The 23,685-nt window shown below is 29.0% G+C and overlaps 1 protein-coding gene across 6 annotated transcripts in view; it reads left to right on the top strand.

The window, feature by feature from the left end:
* LOC129946829 (NAD(+) hydrolase sarm1) overlaps positions 1-23,685 on the top strand; it is a 130,334-nt gene that overhangs the window by 90,866 nt on the left and 15,783 nt on the right. For 5 of the 6 annotated variants that reach the window (XM_056057177.1, XM_056057173.1, XM_056057174.1 and 2 more), the window contains 3 exons: positions 5,595-5,882; positions 18,117-18,370; positions 18,435-18,813. In XM_056057177.1, the coding sequence (XP_055913152.1) occupies positions 5,595-5,882; positions 18,117-18,370; positions 18,435-18,813 (921 nt within the window). Of the gene's footprint in view, positions 1-5,594; positions 5,883-11,904; positions 12,259-18,116; positions 18,371-18,434; positions 18,814-23,685 lie in introns of those variants that run through there. The other variant, XM_056057178.1, reaches the window with a different exon arrangement.

Below are 23,685 nucleotides of genomic sequence, written 5' to 3' on the forward strand. Positions count from 1 at the left end.
ACATTGAAAAAATGTATATATAAAAAAAATTGAAAAACAAAACACTCTAAAAATTCTAAACAATTTTTTTTTAAATCGAATGTCATTTAAATTGCTTAAAAGCAACTTATGTTGCCGCTATATTTTTAAATCTTCAATTATAGTTACTATTTTTAAAGTGACTTTTTGGATACCACAAGAAGAAATTTCGTGCGATCCTGTGGTGCATCTTATTAACTTCCCATAGGAAGTTATTGCAATGGGTCCGATTTGTCAAATTGAAAATTTTGACATTTCTCGACGTTTCAAGGTCCCTAGAGTCGAAATAAAAGATTTTAAGAAAGATGTCTGTGCGTGCGTGTGTACGTACGTTTGTACGTCCGTACGTCCGTACGTCCGTACGTCCGTACGTTCGCGATGTTTTTTTCGTCGTCCATAGCTCAAGAACCAGAAGAGATATCGACTTCAAATAAATTTTGTTATACAGATAATAAGGCAGAAAGATGCAGAAAGGGCTCTCAAAAAAATTGCGTGGGTTTTTTACCACAGCAGTTTGAAAAAAATGTGAAAATTTTGGTTAACCCTAAATATGTTACGAACCAAAAACGCTAGAGACTTGAATTAAATTTTATATGATAAACTGTAACGTGATCTCAAAGAAATATATTTTTAGAAAAAAATATATCTAACGGTTTTTTTTTATAAATCAAAAAAACTGAAAAAAAATTGTCACCTCCAAAATTTAACGACTAAAATATGATTTCATCTCCAAAACAATTTTGTGCAACGAAGAATAATGTTTTTGCAATCTGATAAAGTTTTGAGTAAAATCGAATTGACAGTATTTTAAAAAAAAAAATAAAAATCTAAAAAAACATTACTCAAAGTTGGTAAAAATTGAATATCGATTCAAATATCTTTTCAAAAACTTGAAATTTAGGCTTCGAACTTATTTTATCTTAAAACAAATATTGTTTTCAACATTCGATAAAAATTAAAAACAGTCCGTTTTTTCATAAAAAACAAAATCTACAAAAAATTGTACCTACGCAAATTTGGTAAAATTGATACGAGTACATATAGACAAACTTTAAAGCAAGACAAATCGTCAGACGGGATCGGAAGTTATCAGTGTGGGTCGCATCCCAGCCTCTTTTTTTTCAATTCTTTTTATTAGTTCATTCTTAAACCTATCTTGAAGCTAGACAAAAATTCATAAAACTAGCCTAATTATCCATCACTTACAACTAACTTAATGGTCCCATACCGACACTCTAAGTTAAACTATAACACTAACTACTAATGCCTTTCGGCCCAAAGATCTAATTCACTTCAATTTAAATTTCATTTATTTTTGTATTTATTAGAAAATTTTGAAAAAAAAAACTAATATCAAGATCCTTTTTAATTTTTACTTAAAAACTACTTAAAAAAGGTCCTTTATATAAAACTTAAAGCTAACTTAAACTATATATTCTACCTATAAACTACTTAAAACTAGAACAACCACATCAGTAAATATAACGTTTTTTGTTTTTATATTTTATTGTGTTTTTTTTTATGTTTTTTTTAATTTTGTTTTCTTTTTTTTTTATTTTCCAAGTTTTTTATTTTTGAATTTTTTTTTGTATTTTTGTTTTGTGCCAACATGCCTATTCTACTTAAAACTAAACCTTAAAACTATAAAACAAGTATGTAAGCCGTCCAAGGCTTAAAACCCCATCATGGCTACCCACTATCAAGTTCCGATTGAAGCCACCAAAACTGGTTCGTCTGCTTCACACTATCAGTTCGGTCCCATTCGGGCACAGCCCTACTGAACCGAAGGAGCTCTGCTCCGCCTTGTGCCATGACGTCCCGATTGCATGGGAGTCGCCTATCCACGGTCCTTCGTCTGACGTGGTAGATTAACGGAACTGCTAATCTATCCTGTATCAGACCGCATTTGTCTAAAAAGAGGAATGCCTCTGGTGGAATGCAGCCGCTCAAGCGTGCACTCTCTAAATACTCGTCGTTCGGATAGAACGCCCCGAAACTTAAATTGTTGGTCGAAGACATAGCTCTTGCAATGTGATCTCGAACGAGTTTTATCACGAAATTGTCAATTCTGTTGATTCGAGCCCCGTTGTAAAGGACCTCGTTGAAAAGTAATGTTCGATATAAGCCGGTATAGCGTCGTAAACACTGCCGTTTGAACATCCCAAAATTCTCCATCTGGGAAATGGCAACGTTGAACCACACAGGACAACCATAAACGATCATTGGCCGTATGAGGGCCAAGTAGCAAATTACTTTTACTCTGGGGTCAAGCCGACTGCTAAAAAATCAGTTTCGTCATAGCGAAGGTCCTCTGGCACTGGTAAGAGTAGCATTTATATGTCTGTCGAAATACAAATACTGATCTAACCAGATACCGAGATACTTCACTACACTTTTGCTCGCTCCGTGAAGATCAGCGATGACCATTCAGTCTAACGCACTAACCATCATGCTACGGGTACTACCTAACCATCGATATATAATAAAAGACTTTAACAAGTCTACCATCTATCTCCGATGCCTTTGCTAAATATTTCAAGTCAAATTATATCGATTATAGTAATGTTAATAATTCTGGTATAGATGAAATTCCACCTATTGTTTTAAAAATATGTTCTGTCGCTCTGTCTAGAGTTTTGTGTTTAATAGTTCGTTAACTTATGGTGTATTTTTGCCACAATGGAAAACGTCCTTTGTTACTCCTATTCTATTTTATTTAAAAAATTAGAGAACATAGGTTTTCATACCAACATACTAAAATGGCTTATCTTACAGGGCGCAGTCAGCTTGTTTCAATTGATTCGATTACCTCACTGCTGTTTCTTATTTTTATTAATGGCCTACCTGATGTCCTTACAAACTCAATGCGTCATATGTTTGTGATTTAAAATTAATTTAAAATTTTTTAAACTTGTGAAAAACTTAACAGACTGTACGCTGCTCCAAAATGATGTAAACAATCTTATCATCTGGTGCAATTAAACCAACTAGCCCTAAAAATATCCAAATGTCAATGTTTTTCGTTTATCCGTCGTTTGTTACCTATCGTTTATGATAACAATATGCAAAATCATGTCCTTGATAGAGTTTCTATTAATAAAGACCTTGGAGTAATTTTTGATTATAAGCCAAACTTTGTACAGCATACAGAATTATTGGTAAACACAGCCAAAGCTATGTTGGGTTTTAGTTTTTGTAATTCGTTTGGTCTTAGGGACCCCTACTTATTCCGGGAAAACGTTCATAGAGTAAACTATGCGTTTAATGAACCTATAACTGGCAGTGTTAGGGAGATTAATAATGTATCACATAATATAGATTTTAGTTTTCATTTGACAAGAAACTCATTCAAAAATATGTTAAACTTATATTTTTTAACAAATTAAATAATGCAAAAATAATTCTAATTTTTTTTTTTGAATATAGCTTTAATTTTATTATTTATTATTCAATGAATATTTTTAAAATATCGGTAGTCTATTTGAGAAACTTTAATTGATATTAAATAAATAAATAAACAAATAAATGAATGGTAACCAAACTCATTGTAAAATTCAATTTTGTTTATTTTACAACTGATCTGGAATTTCGATACTAAATTTTAAATAAATTCTACACGTTCAGCAAGCGTGACACGATTTACGCGATGAAATGCAAATTTGTACATAATATTTTGACAGCTAGTTGTCATTGGTGACTTTAACTACATTCCATTTGGGAAAACAATAAATCCAATCCACAAATACCCTTTTCAAATACAGTCTCAACAATAGGTACAACTCTTCAAAACAAAACACAAATTTACATCATTCAATTTAACTCGTTACATGACTGTCTTCAAAAATTGCTTTTTATCAACAAAAATGTGCCACAAACTTAATTTATAATCTTTCCACAACGGGAAAACTATCCCAGTGATAAATAACACCACGTTTTCAACTTTTCTTCAAAACATTTTCAAGCTATACCTACTTGTAATGTAAATGCAAATAATTACAAAAATGTACGTTTGTACCTTGCTCGAGACTACTTAATAGTTCGCTGAAACTTTATACATCACTTGCAGTGTCACCGAATGAAATAAATGGTCTACGGCGCGAAAATAGAAATAGGCCTGGCTTTGTCTATGAAATTTTATTAATTTATTCAAATTGCAGTCAACTTTGTATCTTTTATTTGTTGCTTTGCACTTCACTGGTGATGTTGATGAGATTCACCATAATAATAAATTTAAAACGTTCAACTTAACAGTGTTTTTTTTTAATTTTAATTTTTCTTTAAGTTACTGAGTGTAAACGCCTTGGCATTTCCTGACCACCACGTGACTTGTTTAAAATACTAAATGAATCATACCAAAGTACATTCAAATCACGTTTTTGTTCTTTTTTTAAATTTTTTGTATTTGTTTATATTTGTTGTTGTTTTTGTAAGTTGTGATTCTCCAGCTGGGACTTAATAGGTCTTATGTGCGTTTGAAATCGACAATCATTTTTGGTTTGTTGTATAATTTCTTAAGAGCGGATTCATTTACTTTTCCGCCACTACGATCCACCACTAGCAGCGCTCGGTATGTAAAGCTTGAATATGCCTCTTAATTGATTTACGCATTACAATCACAAGTCGCAATCGCAACCAATCCTATTTGCAACATTTTATAGATTTAGAATCAGAGAAATTATTTTTCGTTCAGGGTGTATAGAGTGTACCTACATCGTTTTTGAAAAGATAGAAAAGGTGTTGTGTGGTGAACATTGTCGTCTAATTTATAGCCGCCATCGCACTATCACAATTTTTTTTATTTTACATAAAGGTGCAAAATGTAATTAGCTGCATGCAAACGAGGCGTGCACGTCTGGCGTTCTAAATTGTAATGCAAATAAAAGACTTTGTTCTGTTTTGTGAATAGGTAGAGATAAACTTACTTAAAAGGGTGTTCTATTGTTAATAACATTTGGCTAATTTGTAATTATGAGAAAATTCGAATTAAAAATGTAGGTCATTCAATTTAACACATTTTTCTTAATTAATAAAAGAATATAATAGGCCTTAGAGGACTCCCTTGTGGAACACCAGTTTATTATTTGATAGATTATGAATTTAATTTGATTTTTGAGTATCAGAAATAAATCAGATATTTCTCAAAAAACTTGTTATGTATTTTTGATTATTAAACCAATTATTTTTGCGAGGACGCAAGAGGTCTAAGTGTCTAAGTTTATTTATGTAAATCTTGATAAGAAAAAACAATTAAAGTTACTGTTATGGTATGTTCGAAACATTTGTAGATTCTGAGACACCCTTTAAAAAGAGTTTCTTGGAATTAGGAGTTTTATTTATATTATGTGTGTATTGAAAAAAAAAGTAATTGTTAAAATTTGCAATTTATTCATTAGTGCAAATACTTTTTATTCAAACACAATTTTATTTAAAAATATAAAAGCAATATCATTTGCATAAGGAAGTAACACTTTTTATGAGTTTATTTTTCATATTAACATTTCTTTACATAAAATCAGTTTTAAAAACCAGATTTCGATGCTTATAACTTATATATAATCTTTTTTTTTCCTTTACAGATGTCTGACTTTTCGGATTCAACACAGCACGTAAGCCCGGCAGCAGCATCTTTAATCGAAAATTTCCATAAGAAAAATGGTACAATTGGTCCAAGTAGTGCCAGTGCCGCCATTTCAGTTGGAAATGGTGGTATCGGTGGCAGTGGTGGATCAAGTACTCCAACGTCATTAACTGGCGGAACGACTGGTTCACTCAGTGCACTGTCATCAAATACCAGACAAAATTTAATCAATACAAGTTCTAGTTCTAGTAGTAGTCTTAAGGAAACCTCATCCACATCACAACAGGTAAGTTTAAACGATATTTATGTATTTATAAACAAACAAACAAAAATGGCGCAAAAGCTGTCACTTACTGCAATAGGAAGTTGCTAATGTCTATTCCATTTTGACATGTTGTCGCTGGAAAATCAAAGTGACATAAGTCAAAATATTATTTTAATTTTAAAATCATTTTAGAAATGATTCGCTTTATACAATTTTTTAAGGTATTGTATACTGAATTTTGCCTGCGGGAAATTGATGCATTGTATATTTTATTAAAAACAAATTCAATTTTTACTTATGTCACTTTGACATTAGTGATAAAATGTGTGAAGAATAAACACAAACGTCAACAAAACATGAAACAGAATATTCACAAAAAGTTAAACGTCATATTCACAAACATTTTCTTGGGAAATAATAAGCCGGTAGTGATAACTTTTGCGTCACCTTGTGTCTAGTTTTAGTTATAAGAAATGGGAGTGTTTTCTTTTTTTTTGTTTGTTCTTTATCATTCATTCCATCAGCAAACACGATTGCGGTCTTATTTATGTAGTTTTATTTGACATTTTAAATGAGATTATAAAATGCATATTCATTGATTTCTGACAGTTTGGTTTTCACTTTCACTAGAATTATATATTCTACATTTTTTTACAAACTAAACTATAAACTATAAAAGTAATTTACTTAAAATAAAATAATAAGAACGTGTAGAAAAAAAAATAAATATGTGCATTGCATGATATATTCGTTAAGTTTTGTACGTATTCACAATAGGTTATATTTTTTAAACGTTCGATTAGATATTTTGCGACAAGAATCGATTGTGAATTAAACTCTATAACACAACGATTAAAACTATTCGTCAAGTTAGTTTTAAATGAAAGCAGTTATTTTATCGCTTCAAAGAGTATTTATTTTCCTAAAGACAATTTTATTAAATTAACTAATTTTCCATTTAGTTAAACGAAAACTGATATTGATTTGAAAACATCTATGTAAAAGCATGTATGACATTCCTTTAACCAAATGATGAGACCAAATCCGTTTTGGCTAGTTGAAGTTATTTATTCTGAATTTTGTTAATAACTTTTTATTTCTATTCATACATACTTCATAAAAATGAAAATACTGTGACAGTTGACAGATTGATATTTAGTTTAAGGGTGCATTCACAGTGGAATCTAAAAGTTTTAATCTACTATTATTAAGAGCCAGAAAAATTAAAAAGCTACAACTTAACAAAGATTAAAAACCACATTTAAATTTAGTATCATATTTGTATTTCTTGTTATTGGTTAGTCATAGAGTAAACAAAACCACTGTACAAGATGTACATAAATATTATTTGTATTTGCGGCTAAAAATAAAAGAATATTCAATTACCACTTCACATTTTCTCAGGTTGTTGGCTTTTCAAAAGACTTGAAAAATCCCTTTCTGTGAATATATGTACTTAAATATTCATAAGTACATATCTACACGTAATAATTCTTTGTGTTATTTCTGTCAACAAAGCCATTTAGGAATACTTTTTATAAGAAGCGATAACAGTTTTATTGTTCATATTTTATTTTCTAAAGAAATATTCTAGTCAGTCACTTTTATACTTTTTTATCATTCAGAGTATTAATCAGAATGTTTCTGAACTTATATCGATGATAAAATTGAATGTACAATTTCTTCGAATGTCTACTTTTGAATCAAAGCCAATTTTCTTCGAAAATTTGTTGTCAATAATAATTATTATTTTATTCTGAAAATTTTCAATTCATGATAATTTCAAATTCGTTTCAGTTTTTGTCTTCTCTTTGGAATAAAATTCTCGAACAGGTGATTTTTATTCTATGTTTGAACAGCTGAAAACACAAGGTGTATGAGAAAAAAGCTTATGTACATTTAATATTTGTCAAAAAGTCGTATTCACTTTTTCAGTTCCTGAAATTTTAAAAGTTTATGATTCATTTTCGATAAGTTTAGTGTGGGCCTAGATCTGACAGATGATGGAGGACCGATTTCTCATATACAAATGTAGATAGGCTATTTGTAAGATTACTCGGTTTATATAGAAAGCTTAAGGGAAATCCACTTAGTCATTTGTCTTAATGTATATCAGACAGGTCTCCCACATCGATAAATAAACAAAATTAACTCAAGGACTTTTGCAAAAAAAACTCAAACAAAATTTGAAAAATGCTGATACTTGTTGCTTGTTGATGTGAAGTTCGATAAATATAGGCTATATCTTATCTTTATGAATTATATGCTTTCAAGAGAAGTACTTAAGTATTTTTTTATATAGCAATTATTTTAATATGTGTATTTTTTTCAAGAGCCGTAATATATGTAAATTAGATAAAAGACAACATCGTCATGTTGATAAATATCCACATTTTATTAAGCTTTATCGTATTTATTATATGATTGCAAGTTAATTAATTGATAATTATTTAGTTGGTATTTTCTGGCAATTTATGTGGTTCGATTTTGTTTAGCATACAAACATGTATGCGTATATATTAACATACGTGTATTAAATTAAAAAACTTCTATAAATGTCTTCGATCTAAAAAAGGTAATTTTGGTGTTGCTTCTAATCCTTCATTTCTTTCTAACCCAACGACTTTTTATTGCCTACAATCTTGAAAACCAAATACTACATATGACGATAAAGATTTGGCATTGTAAGACAACCATTTTTTTGAAAAAAATCTGCTTCTTTCAAAAATTATCAATTTAAAATCCGAATAACAAGTTTCATGACATTACGGCTTGACAGATTGTTAATATTTCTTTAACATCATCTCCCGCTCATTATATGTATAATCAAAATTTTAAATAAAAAAAAAGAGGCTGGGATGCGACCCACGCTGATAACTTCCCATCTGTCTGTCGATTTGTCTTGCTTAGAAGGTTTGTAGGTTTTCGTGTTTTGTTAAAAAAGCTGCCAGTTAAATTATTCTAAAAAAAATAAAAATTACCAACAATATTTTGCATATGATGAAATAGTTTGATTTCAAAATCTATTTTTGTTGACGAGATTTTTAGCCGAAAACCAATTTTTTTATAAATATTTACAAATTGGATGAATGAAATTGATTTGAGAGATATCGACAACCGAACATCAATGTTTACTAACTTTGAGCACTATTTTTTGTAGATTTAATTTTTTATGAAAAAACGGACTTTTGAATTCCTATAAAAAATTACTGAATGTCTAGAACAATATTTTCTGTGAGATAAAATAAAAAAAAGTTTGAAACCAATATTTTCAATTTTTGAAAAGATATATAAATCGAAGATAAATTTTTAGTATTGTTTTTTTAGGTTTTTATTTTTTGTAAAAAAACTGTTAATTCGATTTTTCTTAAAATTTTACTGAATGTTAACAACAATATTTCTTATACGTAAAATTAGTTTAAAGCAAACATCTTAAAGGTTTAAAAAGATATTTGGGTCGAAAATCTATTTTATTAATTTTGTTTAGATTTTTATTTGTTTATAAAAGAACTGTCAACTCGAATTTTCTTAAGATTTTACCAGATGTTCAAAACGTTCTAATTCGTTGCACAAAATTGTTTTTCATATAAAATAATTTTTGGTTCGTATATTTTTCGAGTTGACAAATATTTTTTTTATCAGTTTTTTTTTGTATTTATAAAAAATCGTTAATTGGATATTTTTTCCAAAAATGGTATGACGTTACAATATATAATAAAAAATTCAATTCAAGTCTCAGGCGTTATTAATTCATTCGTGAGATGTTTTGGGTTAAACAAAATTTTCAGCTTTTTTTAAATTGCCATAAAAAACACAAAATACATTTTTTTTAAAGCCCTTCTTGCATCTTTCTGCAGTAGAATCTTTATAACAAAATGTATTAGAAGTCGATATTTCTACTGGTTCTTTAGCTATGGACGACGAAAAAACTGACGTATGAACGTGCATACGCACGCACAGACATCAAAATATTTAATTTGGACTCTAGAGACCTTGAAACGTCGAGAACTGTCAAAATTTTGAATTCGACAAATCGAACCGATTACAATAACTTCCTATGGGAAGTTAACAATATTAATGAAGATTTATATTTGACTTTATCAGATGTATCAAAAATTTGATGACAATTCAGTTTGACATCTGTCGAAATTTCAAAGTATTTCTGTTTAAAAAGCAGTTTTTGAGCATTGATTTTAACTGCAGTTTAATAATAGAAATAAAGGAAATTACAATTTAGTTCACTTGTTCTGGTTTGACAGCTGTCAAAAAACTCAGTATTTCTTATCAAATGTAGTTTCTGAGTTTTTAATTGAATTTTCATAATATAAAACTTAAAGGAAATTTTGTGATTTATTGATTTTCAGTTCAATCATGCATTTAATTTAGCTATGAAACTTTAAGGTTGTTTTAGTTTGAAAGGTGTCAAATTTATAAACAAAAATTGTATTTCTGGTTATATGTCAGTCCCATTTTTCTTAATAATTAATAATCTACATTTCAAATTGTAAGTAAACACGTTTTACCTACAAAAACTCTTAAGTAAGATAAGCAACAAATAATTACTCTAAATTTTGGGTATATTTTTTCGACAACATTTTTTCTTGGAATACAATTAAAATTTTCTTCTTCAACATTTTTAATAAGTAGAAATAAATGATGCTTAATTATTCAATTTCTTTTTTTCCTCGTAATTATTTACAACTACAAGATTTGCAAAAATGCAGAAATTTATCTGTGTATTAAGTGAATCTTTTTTGTCATATTAAAATTCTTGGAATTTTAATTTATTTTATAAATTGGCTCAATAGAAATAATCAAAAAGCTTTTCCCTATATTAAAATAATGTCCACCATCACCAGTCACATTTTTAAATATAGAAATTGATTCAACATCATGTTTGTATATGAAACTTACAGTTACATGTCATTTTTAATTTCCTTAAATTCAGCCCACAACAAATAAGGTATCCCAATTTTTAATAGAATTCAAATACTTGCAAAATTGAATTTCGTTAAAACAGTTCTAACAGGGTATATAATGTGCTTCTATTATGGTCTATTGAAGCAACTTAAATGCCTATGACGCACATCATTTGGAAATCATGGTAGATCATTATGCCTATTTAAAACATTCCTTAATGGCTTGTTTTCACAGGCAATTATTTGCACCTTGTTTTCAAATCAAAACCAAACAAAAAAAACTAAAAATACTTTTTTAAATTTATTTATGGGTTCAATAATTTATTATTCTTAAAACCTTAAAAAAATACAAAAAATAATTGAAGCATAATGAAGCACTTGAAATTCCATGTGCAAAATTTTCATTTCAAACAAATTATTCCATTTTCAAACATCAATCAATCCGACGACGCATGACTTGGCCAAAAATTAAATTAAAAAAAAAATGATAATCGTGTTGACATTATATTTGTATACCTATCAAGATAAAAAGCCGGCAACAATGATTTATAACCTATCTAAGCTTTAAGCTGAAATAAACCACCCTTTCAAAATCAACTTCGAACAATAATTCACCACAATTTTCTTATCACCTGATCGAAATTGTGATCGTGTAGGTGTTTACTTTGTTTAATTCCCCTCAACGAACACATTCATATTATTCTAGAAACACGCGCCTATAAGTGTGGAAGATTGGAATTAAACAATAAATAAAATATAAACACTTTAAACAATAATAATTTACGATAAGTGAAGTATTAAGTGTACGAAAATGGCAACGTGAAACAAAAACAGCTTATTTTTAAACTCTATCACCACGTTTGAGAATCATGAAACATGCTGCAAAACAGAATCAAAATCAAAACAAATATTTGAGAAGAGAAGAAAAAAATGCAGAAACAAAAAATTAATGGAGCCAAAACGAATTCCTAGAAAAAACGCTGAGTTCACCTCCACCACCGCGAATTTAAATAGAATAAAGCTCATTCCGTTCTTTTACAAAACGTAATATCTACACAAACCCTTGTAGGCTGTAGCTATGGTAATGGAACTAGAAAAAGCTCATTTCATTTCAGTCAATCAGTCAAACGAACGAAGACTATCTTTTGTTGCGCGCGTAGATATTTTTATTTATTAAATCTTTTAAATTGTATTCAATAATAATTATAATAATAATTGTCTTTGCGCTCTCCAACACGATCAGTCAAAACCAAAAACGAATTAATAAATAAGTTTAAAAAAAACGAACGAATAATTTAAATTAACATTAAAAATATTTTAAAAGAAAGTATTATTACTATAAAAAGACATTTGTAAGTTTTATAAAAATATACAAAAAGACAAAAAAACTCAGTGATATTCACCAACCGGAAGTTGAGATTTAAAGAAGTACAAATATATCTTTGCCCACTTAAACTAAATAAGGCTTTAAGCAAGAGGTTAGTAAAATTGCTATAAATCAAGTTCAACACACAGAATCTTCATATTTCATAGTTGTACAAGTCCCATCTTCAAATACGTAGGTTGATCTTGATACACGAGAAGAATTTTCTAGGCTTTTATATCATCATATTTTGTATATTGTCCATTTATTGCAACAAATTCAAATATTATATTATATATTTTGTTAAGTATTTTACTCATGAGCCCCCATTGATTTTAAGTCTTCTTCTATAAAAAGTACTTACCTAGTCATTTATACAAAAATAGATACACAGTACACGTTAGTTTTATTTTAATTTACTTTTACTTGTAAATTTTGCAACGTTTTGTTTTTCTTAGATCAAAGTAAATTTCTCGTAATTGTATTTTTGTTTCAAAAAAAATTATTGTATAGTTTGTTTTTTTAATTTGTTTCTAAAATAAACATTCCTTCGATAAGTGATGCATGCTTGACTGATTAATTATAATACAATGTCAATTATGTTGCTTCAGAAATAAATGCAAGGAGAAAGGGGGCGATCTTTTGCGTTCTAGGTATATTCACTTGTTTAAAGCAAACAATCTAGAAAAACGTGATGAACTCTATACGTATCTTATTCATATGTTACTGTTCATACATAATATACAATTATTTTTATACTTAAAATGATTAGATTAATCAGAGAAGTGAGCTTGTTGAAGATACGTAACATACTCTACTCGTAGTCATTTACAATAAATGTACTTTTATTGATTATGCACAAATAAATGTGTTGTTTTTATTGGAATCAACAAGATCTCATATTGTAATATTTACATTTTGTACGGAACAGGCGTCCGGGTGTCTCTTGCTTCGTAATGAAATTCCTTGATATCTGATCAACTTCTAAGTTATATTTTCCTTTATGCAAAATCAAAACTGCTTTTGAAGATAAAACATATGCCCTTAATTTATAATCTTTATTTGTTGAAATTCTTTAACCGGCATGCAGTGATTTGTAACAAAAAGTATTCTACAATTAATATTTGCTTTACTTTTGTTTTTATTTTCAAATGCGTGTAATTTTACCTACAAAGAAAACTCGATTATTGAAGAACATAACATAAACTTGTATGCATAATTTTTATAAACTAAGTAACTTCTTACAGTTAATTATCCATTAGAAGTTATTGCAATAGGCCTTATTATTTTGATTGAAAACTATTAATGTTTCTAAAAATTTAAATGTATTGTTTTTAGAGAGATATCTTTGTTACACACACGAACACTAAACAGATACGCTCGTTCGTACCTTTCAAACCTTTATAAATGTTGATTTCAAATACATTGTGATTTGCAGATAATGATAATTTAATAAGATATAAAAATACATTTTATAATAGCAATTTACAAACCAAAGCCAGTAGATTTATTGACTTCAAATAAATTTGTTATACAGATAATAATGCAGAAAGATGCAGAAAGGACTCTCAAGAAAATTGCGCGGGTGATTTTTTTTACCAAAGCATTAAATTTTATATTATATCTTGTAACATAATACCAAACAAATATATTTTTGAAAAAATTCAATTACTGTTTTTTTTATAAATCAAAAAAAAAAAATAAAAAAAAGGCTTCCCTGTCTGTCGATTTTTCTTGCTTAAAAGTTTGTCTATATGTACTCGTATCATTTTGTACCAAATTTGCGTACTATTTTTTGTAGATTTTATTTTGCATGTAAAAACGGACTATTGGATTTTTATATAAAAATTACTTATTATGTGAAATAAATTAAGTTTGAAGCCAATATTTTTAAATTTTGAGTCGAAAGTAAATTTTTACCAAGTTTTATTATTGTTTTTTTTTTGAGTTTTATTTTTTGTAAAAAAAAAACTGTCAATTCGATTTTTTTCAAAATTTTATCGAATGTTGAAAACAATGTTTCTTATATGATAAAATTAGTTTGAAGCCAATATTTCAAATTTTTGAAAAGATATTTGAGTCGAAAATCAATTTTTACCCACTTTTGTTAAATTTTTGTAGGTTTTTGATTATTTGTACAAAAACTATCAATTCGATTTTTTTCAAAAAATGTACTGAATGTTAACTACAATATTTTTTGAAAGATTAAAGTAGTTTAAAGCCAATTAAAAGAAAATTTAACAAAAGTTGGTAAAAATTGATTTTCGACTAAAATATCTTTTCAAAAATTTTAGATTATAGCTTTAAACTAATTTTAACTTTAAAGAAATATTATTTTCAATATTCGATAAAATTTTGAGAAAAATCAAATTGACAGGTTCTTTACAAAAAAAAAAACCCTGAACAAAAAAATTTATAAAAGTTGGTAAAAATTGATTTTCGACTCAAATATCTTTTAAAAACTTTGAGATATTGGATTTAAACTACATTTATCTTTTAAAAAATACTGTTTCCAACATTCAGTAAAATTTTGATAAAAATCTAAATAAATGTTTTTTTTTACCAAAAAAATAAAAACCGAACAGAGAAAAAATACTAAAACTTGGTAAAAAATTATTTACGACTCAAAAAGCTTTAAAAAATTAAAAATATTGTCTTCAAACTCCTTTTTTTTCACATAAAGTATTGTTTTCGATATTCAGTCGTTTTTTTTTTTAATCTAACAGTCCGTTTTTCATAAAAAAAAGTCTACAAAAACTAGAACGCAAGTTTGGTAAAAATTGATCATCGGTTCTCTCAAATTAATTTCATTCATTCAATTCATAGAAATTTAAGAAATGCTACTTAAATTCGTAAAAAATTGTTTTCGACTAAAAATCAGTTAAAGAAAACTAGATTTTCAAACTAAACTATTTCTTTATATGGAAAATATTGTTGGTAATTTAAAAATTTTTAAGAATAATTCAGCTAGCAACTTTTTTAACCCAACACGAAAACCTACAAACTTTTAAGCAAGACAAATCGACAGACTCGATGGGAAGTTATCAGTGTGTTTCGCATTCCAGCCTCTTTTTAAATTAAGTTCTGAACTTTAATTGTATTGAAAATATTTGTTTATATATTTATATTTATATGACATAATTTTTGTTGCAATCAATTAATTCTTACATAACATTTAACATAACAATTAAAGATAGCCCTAAATAACAATAAAATGCAGGACTGGGCAGCACAAACTGCTTATGTATCCAAACATTGTGTTTAAAAATATTTCCTGTATTTTAAGATAAAAAAATGTACATACCTGCAAAAAAGTTTATTTTCTTCAAACATTTAAATTCCACTCATTTCTCAAAAAAAAAAAATAATTTTTGAAAACTTGTATTTGAAAATCTTTGGAGCGGTTTTTTTTAATGAATTTTTAAATGCACGTTTTTTGTAATAAGAGTTTAAAAATATTTTTAGTGTCCAGTTATTTAGAGCTTATTAATATAAGTTTAACATTTCAATCTTTAAATTGCAATAAAAGTTTTACATTTCAATTTCGAAAAAAATTTGTTGGTATTTTTTTTAAAATCAGAAATAAAAGCAATGACATTTTGGATCATAAAATATTGTTGAGACAGTATAAGAAATTAAATTTGTTGAAATCGTTTCATAAGTTCTTGAGAAACCTTAAAATCAAAATAACATTTCTATGGGGGGTACCCTTTTGTATCAATCCAAACAATTTTTAGAGAAAATTAAAACAAATCTATAGCTTTATTTTTAAGAAAATTCGATTTATTTTTGCCTTGAAAAAAATTCAAAAAAAGCCTTAAGCGTTTTAGCCTTAAACCTTAATTTCAAATTTAAAACAATCGATCAAATAGTTTTGGTTGTAAGGGCCAGGACATACAGACGGACGAAGTCGAAGAACCTACTTTTTTCGACATTTCTACCATCGTTATGTCATGTCTGATAAAAATCTCGGTTTTGAATTTTTTTACAAATCCAAAACTTGTCTTTTAGTTTCTATATGTCACAAATGAAAATAATAATAAATAATGATTCTTACAAAAAGTTAACTCTCAGCAGTTTCAATTGCTTCCGGGACACACTGAAGGCAGAGCAGTCGATAAATTTTACGTAGTAGTGAAGTGAGTAATTACCTCAACACGTGCTTATAAATAACTCTTTAATTATAAACACCATAATTATGAACTTATCACCTTTTAACCAATTGGTTTCAGAATGTTAAATTTAAAACTCGAATCATAAAGTTATAGGTCTTCGATTAAAATTAAGTGTTTCCTTATTCTTAAAAATACAAACAAAATGTCCTTTACAAATTGTCGGCTGTTGCTGGCCTCAAATTTAAGACTTAAATTACAGGATTCACAAAAACTTGAGTTTCTGATATTCCAAAATGACTAATGTCATCTTAAAATAGTGTCGTCGAAGCATGAAAAGCAGCTTGTTATTTTTTAAAACTTATTTATAGTTATAATAAACGAACAACTTAAAAACATATAAATATAGTTCATAACCGATAAGACTGTGGTAGATGCAATGTTGGAAGAATAAACTGGAAGGATTTGACTTAAAACCTTAAAATGTGTCCTTGCTTCGAGCTTAAGTGCTTTCTGGATAATATTATTTTTCTCAACAACGAATGAATAATAGTTTTTAAAAATAGTACTATCCAGAAAACACTTAATCGTTATTTGGTGTTTGTTAAAATTGATTTGATATGACTTGTTGCTAACCACTACGCCCTGACATTTTTTTTTAATCATAAATGGGTTTAATAGTTCAGAGGAATAAATGTAGATAACTTATATTAAGAACGCCCATGCAACTACTTCTAAGGAAGTCAAAACTATTATGGACATATGACTTGGTGATTCATTTTGACCACGCATTTTTCTGGTTCCAAAAATATAACATCGGTTATGTTTGCCGGGTCCGGTCTTTTTTTGCAAGAAAATGTAATTCTTTCCAGTTTAAAGGGACAACAAATGTAAATATATACTATTTGGACTGATCAAATTTATGGGATGCAAAAATAAATAACTTGCATATTTATAAAAAATTATAAACTTTGAAAAAAGATTTAAAAACAATCACTTTTAAAATCTTGACCAAACTCTTTGAATTAACAATAAGTACTAATAGTTGTTCTTGATTAAATTCAAAAAAGCTCACCTAAATTATTTGATTTGAACTTCTTTAAGACATAAATCGTTATCACAATCATTTCTACATAACATATGTTTTTAAGTTTTTTAAGTTGTTAAGCTGGTATTGTTTAAATTGTTTTTAAAAAATGAAAAACTGGATATCTGCTTTAGATCTTTTGAATAAATTTCTGCGATTCATTTTTAATTAATAAGTTTATAAAAATTCATCTATTTTACGTTCATTTAAACAAACAAAATCTTCAGCAACAATTTATATGGTAATTTTTCTCTTCGAAAATAATATAATAAGTAATTAATTTTTACTATCCATTAAATTAAATTGATATTATTTTATAAATGTTTGTTTTTTATTTTCTTATATGAATAAAATTAAATAGATCCTGTAGAAAAATTTCCATTCAATCTTAAATTTCTAAAAATCTCATGTTTAAAAATAGAATATTCTAATTATGGTCATGGCCAATTGTTTTGATGAAAACAGATCAGATTATTAAGCCATTATGAAGGTGATGGTTACCTTTTTTAAAATAAATTAAAATATAAATGTTTATTTCTTGTAAATATTAGATAAGAAATTTATATGTTTTCAATTAATTTGGGATGTTATAAGAATAACATTAAGAATATTTAAACCTTAAGTGAGTCAGTCAAAACAATCTTCACATTATCATTGTTTATAAATAAGTCTTCTTTCATCCGATGGCAAAACTATAATTATTCTATTTTTGTTTATTATTTAAGATCAAAAAACTCATTATTAATTATTACTTTTTGTTTTTACAATTTATAGGTTGTTAATAGCAGCAGCACAACAACACGTGTTGAAAAGAAATCCCAACGTTTACATCAAGTAACATCCTCATCCTCATCGTCTTCATCATCATCAACGTCTGAAATGAAAGCGACCGCCCTTAAACGTGATTTAAGTGAAATCAAAAATTCAATGTCTGAAATAAATGATCTTGCAATGAGCTGTACAGCAACACAGAAATTAAACGATTTGAAAATGAATAGTTCAGCAACACTCGATCAAATTCAAAAGAAGTAAGTTTTTTCTAAAAGCTTTTGCACACATTCTAAAACTCTTTTAACCTTCCTTTGTTTTTAGAATACGTTCCTCCATTGAAAACCTTGTTGATAGTCCAAGTGGTGAACCATTGGTAACATTTCCCGACAGCGAAGATGATCATCATGATTTAAAAATGGATTTAGTTGGTGCTTCGAAAAATGCATTGACAAATGGTTTAAGTGGATCTTCAAAAACAGTCGATACAGTGAAATTTGAAGAGAAACGAACAAAAACCGAATCGAAAACTAAAGTTATTACCGATGGATTTAGTTCGGAACAAGCTACTAGTAATATGGCCTTAAGCAAACGTCTTCAGGCCGGTGATATTGATTATAAAGAGGCAAAAGCAGCATCTGCAATGAGAAATAGACTGGAAGTTGATGGAGTTAAGACAGAAGAAAATGCTGCTGTTGTTCAGGTATGCATCATTTTAAGTACTTTTATACCTATGTCAAGGACTCTAAATTAATTTAAGAAATTTAAACAAGTTTGTTTTTGTGATATTTAAAATTCACAACTATCAATTTATATGAAGAGTGTAACTGTCATTTTCCATAAATGCTTTCAATTCAAAGAAATCCTTTGTATTATGGCATCGAAGTTAGTGCTAAGGACTGTCAGTTACCATCTTTTCTTAAAGTCACTATAGTTATTTGGAATGTTGTTGCGTCACTAAATTTACATAATTAATCGTTTCAAATGTCAACAACCCATCATTTGCCCAAATAAAATCTAATTTTCATGACTTCTTAATGCTTTTCTCACAAGGCTAGACATTAAAATGAGTAGAAAGAAGTTTGATAACATTTTAGTGGCGCCACTTCATAAAGAAGAAGGGAATTTCGCAAGAAAAACCTTGAATGTACCATGGGGCGTATGAGTAACACTTTTTTTCTATGTAATTCTATTGATTTTTCAGTTTGTAGAAATCTAAAGTAATTTGCAATAGTTGTTATAACAAATGCATTAAACATTTGAAAAAAGTCCTTGATTCTTAGAAAAAGAAAACATTTCCACTTTATATCTTTGTTTAGATCTAATGAAATAACAACACGCGCTTGCCATGGGAATTTAACATTAAGCTCCTAAATCACTCACAAAAAAAGCTTCTGGAAAAACCTTCTACATGAACTTGAAGCTCTCTTTCTTCGTGCTTAAAAACATATAGTCTTAAAGACTTTAAGGAGTGTTGTGTCCTTAACAGAGAAATCATTTTGCGCAAATCCAAACCCCACATAGCTTTATAAACATATTTAGCTTTTATGTAGTAACGAACAAAAAACTCCCCTAAACCTTCTTGTGATTTCCCTATGTTTCATGCAAGGAGATAATATTCAACCACAACTTTCACTTTCATTTTGTATGGGGATTTTTTGTCTGTGTTGAAAAGTTATTCGGTGGCGGTAGCGGCGGCAAGGCCTACTGCAGAGACTTTATGACCTCTTATTTGTTTCATGAAGATGGCAATACAAGCACGTTTACTTTTCAACAAATACAAAAAATGGAGTATTTTTTAGTCTGCTTGTTTTTTTTTTGCAAACAAAAGCTTCTTAATTTATTGATTTTACGCAAAATGTTTAATTAATTTACCTGCATAAAGTGTGTGTGTGAAATTTTATAAAGTTCTTCATCAGTTTAAAATAATTATTGACTTAAGACACAATGTTATTGTCCAAGTGTTTTCCGGCGGCGACGTCGTCGTCTGTGAGATTTCTACCTTCGACTTCGAGTGTGCAGCAAAAAGGAAAACGTAGTAAATCAATTTTTCAAAAAATATCGGTAAATATAAAATGTTGAAAATACAAAATTGTTGATTTATTTTTAAAACAATATTTTGTCTGTCAATACAAAAATAAATAAGTGACATCTTGTTATTTTTATCCTTGTCAACCATTTTTTGACAACAATTTTGGCTAGTTAAAATATTTCTGTTTAACTCATAAAAAAGTCAAGAAATTTCTTTGTTTTTCTTTTTCAAGTTCAACACGTGTGGAAGAATCAATAGGCACGTCATTGATGCATATTAATGACGTAAAGCTCCAAAAAATCACTTAAACCTAGTTTATTTTAAATATTTCATGATTTCCCAAGCTTTTTGTTATTTTGGCAGAGGGCCAAACAAAAATGTTAAGAAATTTGACAAAAACATGTCATGTCTTTTATTAGATTATTACTGTTACTATTTTAATTAACAAAAATAAACACACACAAAAATATCTGTCTACCGGTTGAAAAAAAACCGAAAATATTTTAATTAAATTGAGGTATTTCGGGTTGATTCGTTTCTAGCTTTAAATTCATCAACAAATATTTGATGAGTTTTTCTTAGGACTTTCGTTTAATAAAGCAAAAGCATTTTGTTTTCGACATTTTTTAGCGTGAGAACTTTTCAAAATGTTTACATGAATCATTTGTGTGCATGTTTATGCATAAGTTGTTTTATGATTAAACAATACTAAAAAACACGTTTTTTTAATTTAATATTGTGTCATTTAAGTGACGTTTTTCATAGGGTGTTTTGATGAACTCTTAGTTCATGTTTCAACTCAAATTTTTGTTTTAAGCTTCATGATAACAATTACGTCAACATTCCATTAAGATGAGTAGCTTTTGCTCAGACAAAAAACTCATAAAATTGTTCAAAAACAAATCACAATAGAAAAGACTTTAATATTTTTTGTATATTTGGGTTTTATTCTATTTTTTCTAAATTTCATCAACAAGCGTAAATACAATTATCCATACTTCCATACTAATATTATCAATACGAAAGTAACTCTATCTGTCTGTCTGTTCCTCAATCACGCCTAAACTACTGAACCAATTTGCATGAAATTTGGTATGGAGATATTTTGATACCCGAGAAAGGACATAGGCTTCTTTTTACCCCGGGAAAATGACGCATTCCCGTTGGAAAATTCAGGTGGGTCGATCGCTTTTACACCTCAACTACTGAACAGATTTAAATGAAATTTGGTAAGGAGATAATTTGAGACTGAAGAAAGGACATGAGTTGCTTTTGGCCTCGGGAAAATAACGCATAAATTGCTTTCCGGAGAACCTGATCGCTTTCACTACACTTTCTTACATTGAGGTACCTAGGTATTACACCTGGAATGCAACACGAAAAGAATGGAAAAGTCGCGTTGAAGGAGTGCCGATCAAAATTGGTCTGGTGTCAAATTTGGAGATGCCTTAGGGCGAGTATACAAGGTACATGTTAGTAACATGGAATGTTTCTGTTTGAGAATTCTGTTACATCATATGCGTGGACCAACTACTTTTAATGATCCAAAAAAGCATAATAAACAAGAATTTACAACATTTCTAGAGACGTGTGAGGCCAGGGGGTTATTAGAAAATGACAACCAGTACGAAGAAGAGACCTCTCAATGCAAATCTGCTCCCAAAGTGCGAGAGATTTTTGCTATATTAGTAGCAACATGTGGACTGTCAAATCATCAGGGATTTAGTTCGAGAATTAAATTATGATACTGTCGCTTTAGAGCAGAGAATAACAGAGGATGTTCAACCTTTAAATTCAGAACAAAAATCAAGTTTTTCATACGGTTATACACAAAATTTCGAGTGGAGAAGGTGTTTCCCTATTTTTCGATGCTCCAGGAGGCACAGGCAAAACTTTTCTTTTGAATCTATTGTCAGCTCGAATTCGGAAGAACATTGGAGTTGCTTTAGCTGTAGCTTCCTTAGGAATAGCAGCTATGCTGCTTATTAGTATACAGACACCGCACTCTATTTTGAAACTGCCGTTGAACTTAGCTCATGAGGAAACGCCAGTATGTAATATCAGCAATTATAGTGAGCGTGGAAGAATTTAACAGCAGTGTAAATTGTTGGTTTGGGATGAATGTACAATGTCCCACATAAAAGCAATTGGAGCACTAGATGGTACACTGAAAGAAATCAAGAAAAACGGGGCTATCATGGGAGGGAGGTAGTTTTCTTAGAGGTACACCGGCAGATGAAATAAACGCATGTTTAAAATCATCTGTGTTATGGGTATATGTACAAAAGTTTTGTCTGACTACGAATATGCAGCTGCTCTTCTAAAAATCGGAGAAGATTGCATGCCAACAGACTGTAAAGGCTTGATTACGTTGAGTCATGAGTTCTTTCAAATTGTCGGTAGCACAGATGAATTAAAAAATAATGTCTATCCAAACCTGCATATAAATATGGGCAATCGGCAGTGGTTGTGTGAGAGGCTAATTTTAGCTCCAACTAATAAGATAGTAGATAAACGAACAAATTATTCGGACGTGGAGGGAAATATCGTCCAGTCCAGTCCTGTTAATGAGAAATCTTCACGCACACGGCTACAGATTACTGACCTAGGACGAAATATTATAAAAGCTATAATCATGACTGGAATAGCAAATGGTAAATATGTTTTAATTCCCCGCATTCCAATAATTCCAACCGATTTGCAGTTTCAGTTTTAAAGAGTGCAGTTTCCTCTGAAAGCAGAATTTGCAATAACAATAAATAAAGCTCAGGAGCAAAAGCTGAAAGTTGCAGGTGTAGCGTGCTCACGAGTCTCAAACCCACAAAATCTTTACGTTATGACCAAGGAAGGAAAAACAAAAAACCTCGTATATAAAAATGAATTGCAGTAACCTAAAATGTATTAACCTAACCTATTCTAACCAATGACAATCACACTTAGTATAGCCTCATACCATCTCGGCACAATTCAAACATGTCAAAAAAGCTAACTAACTAATGCGCACCAAGTTGCGGGTAAAAGCTAGGGTATATTATAAATATTTTAATAATTTTTGTTTTATGTCGGTATTCTGTCTTTAACACATTCGAGACGAGACCAAGGCGAAACTTAATATTTCAAACTGAAATATGTATAACTAAAATCACGCTTTTGAAGGATAGCTACGATCCAAATAGAAATCACCAGAATATTCACAATTTTCTTACTGAAAAGTGTTAATGTGACGAAAATAGCCATAATTTAAGCTTTTTCCGAGAAAACAAAGACCCTAAACATATCTTAAATTTGCTAGTAAAATTTAAATAACATGGGACCAAAACCGCTGCCTTTAGTAACTTCATGCACCACCTCAAATTCATAGGATAAAATATCAAATTTTCTAACTAACTGGCGAAATACCCTAATAAACTTTATGTCCAGTGATCAGGGCTGCACATCCGGATATTGGAGATTTTCTATGGCTTAACAAACGTGTTAAAAATAAAACAGAAACTAAAATGCAAACCGAACTTCTTTTTGATAAAAACCTTTTAACGTCTGTAA

Source organism: Eupeodes corollae, chromosome 2, assembly GCF_945859685.1.
Source record: "Eupeodes corollae chromosome 2, idEupCoro1.1, whole genome shotgun sequence".
NCBI classification, from domain to species: domain Eukaryota; kingdom Metazoa; phylum Arthropoda; class Insecta; order Diptera; family Syrphidae; genus Eupeodes; species Eupeodes corollae.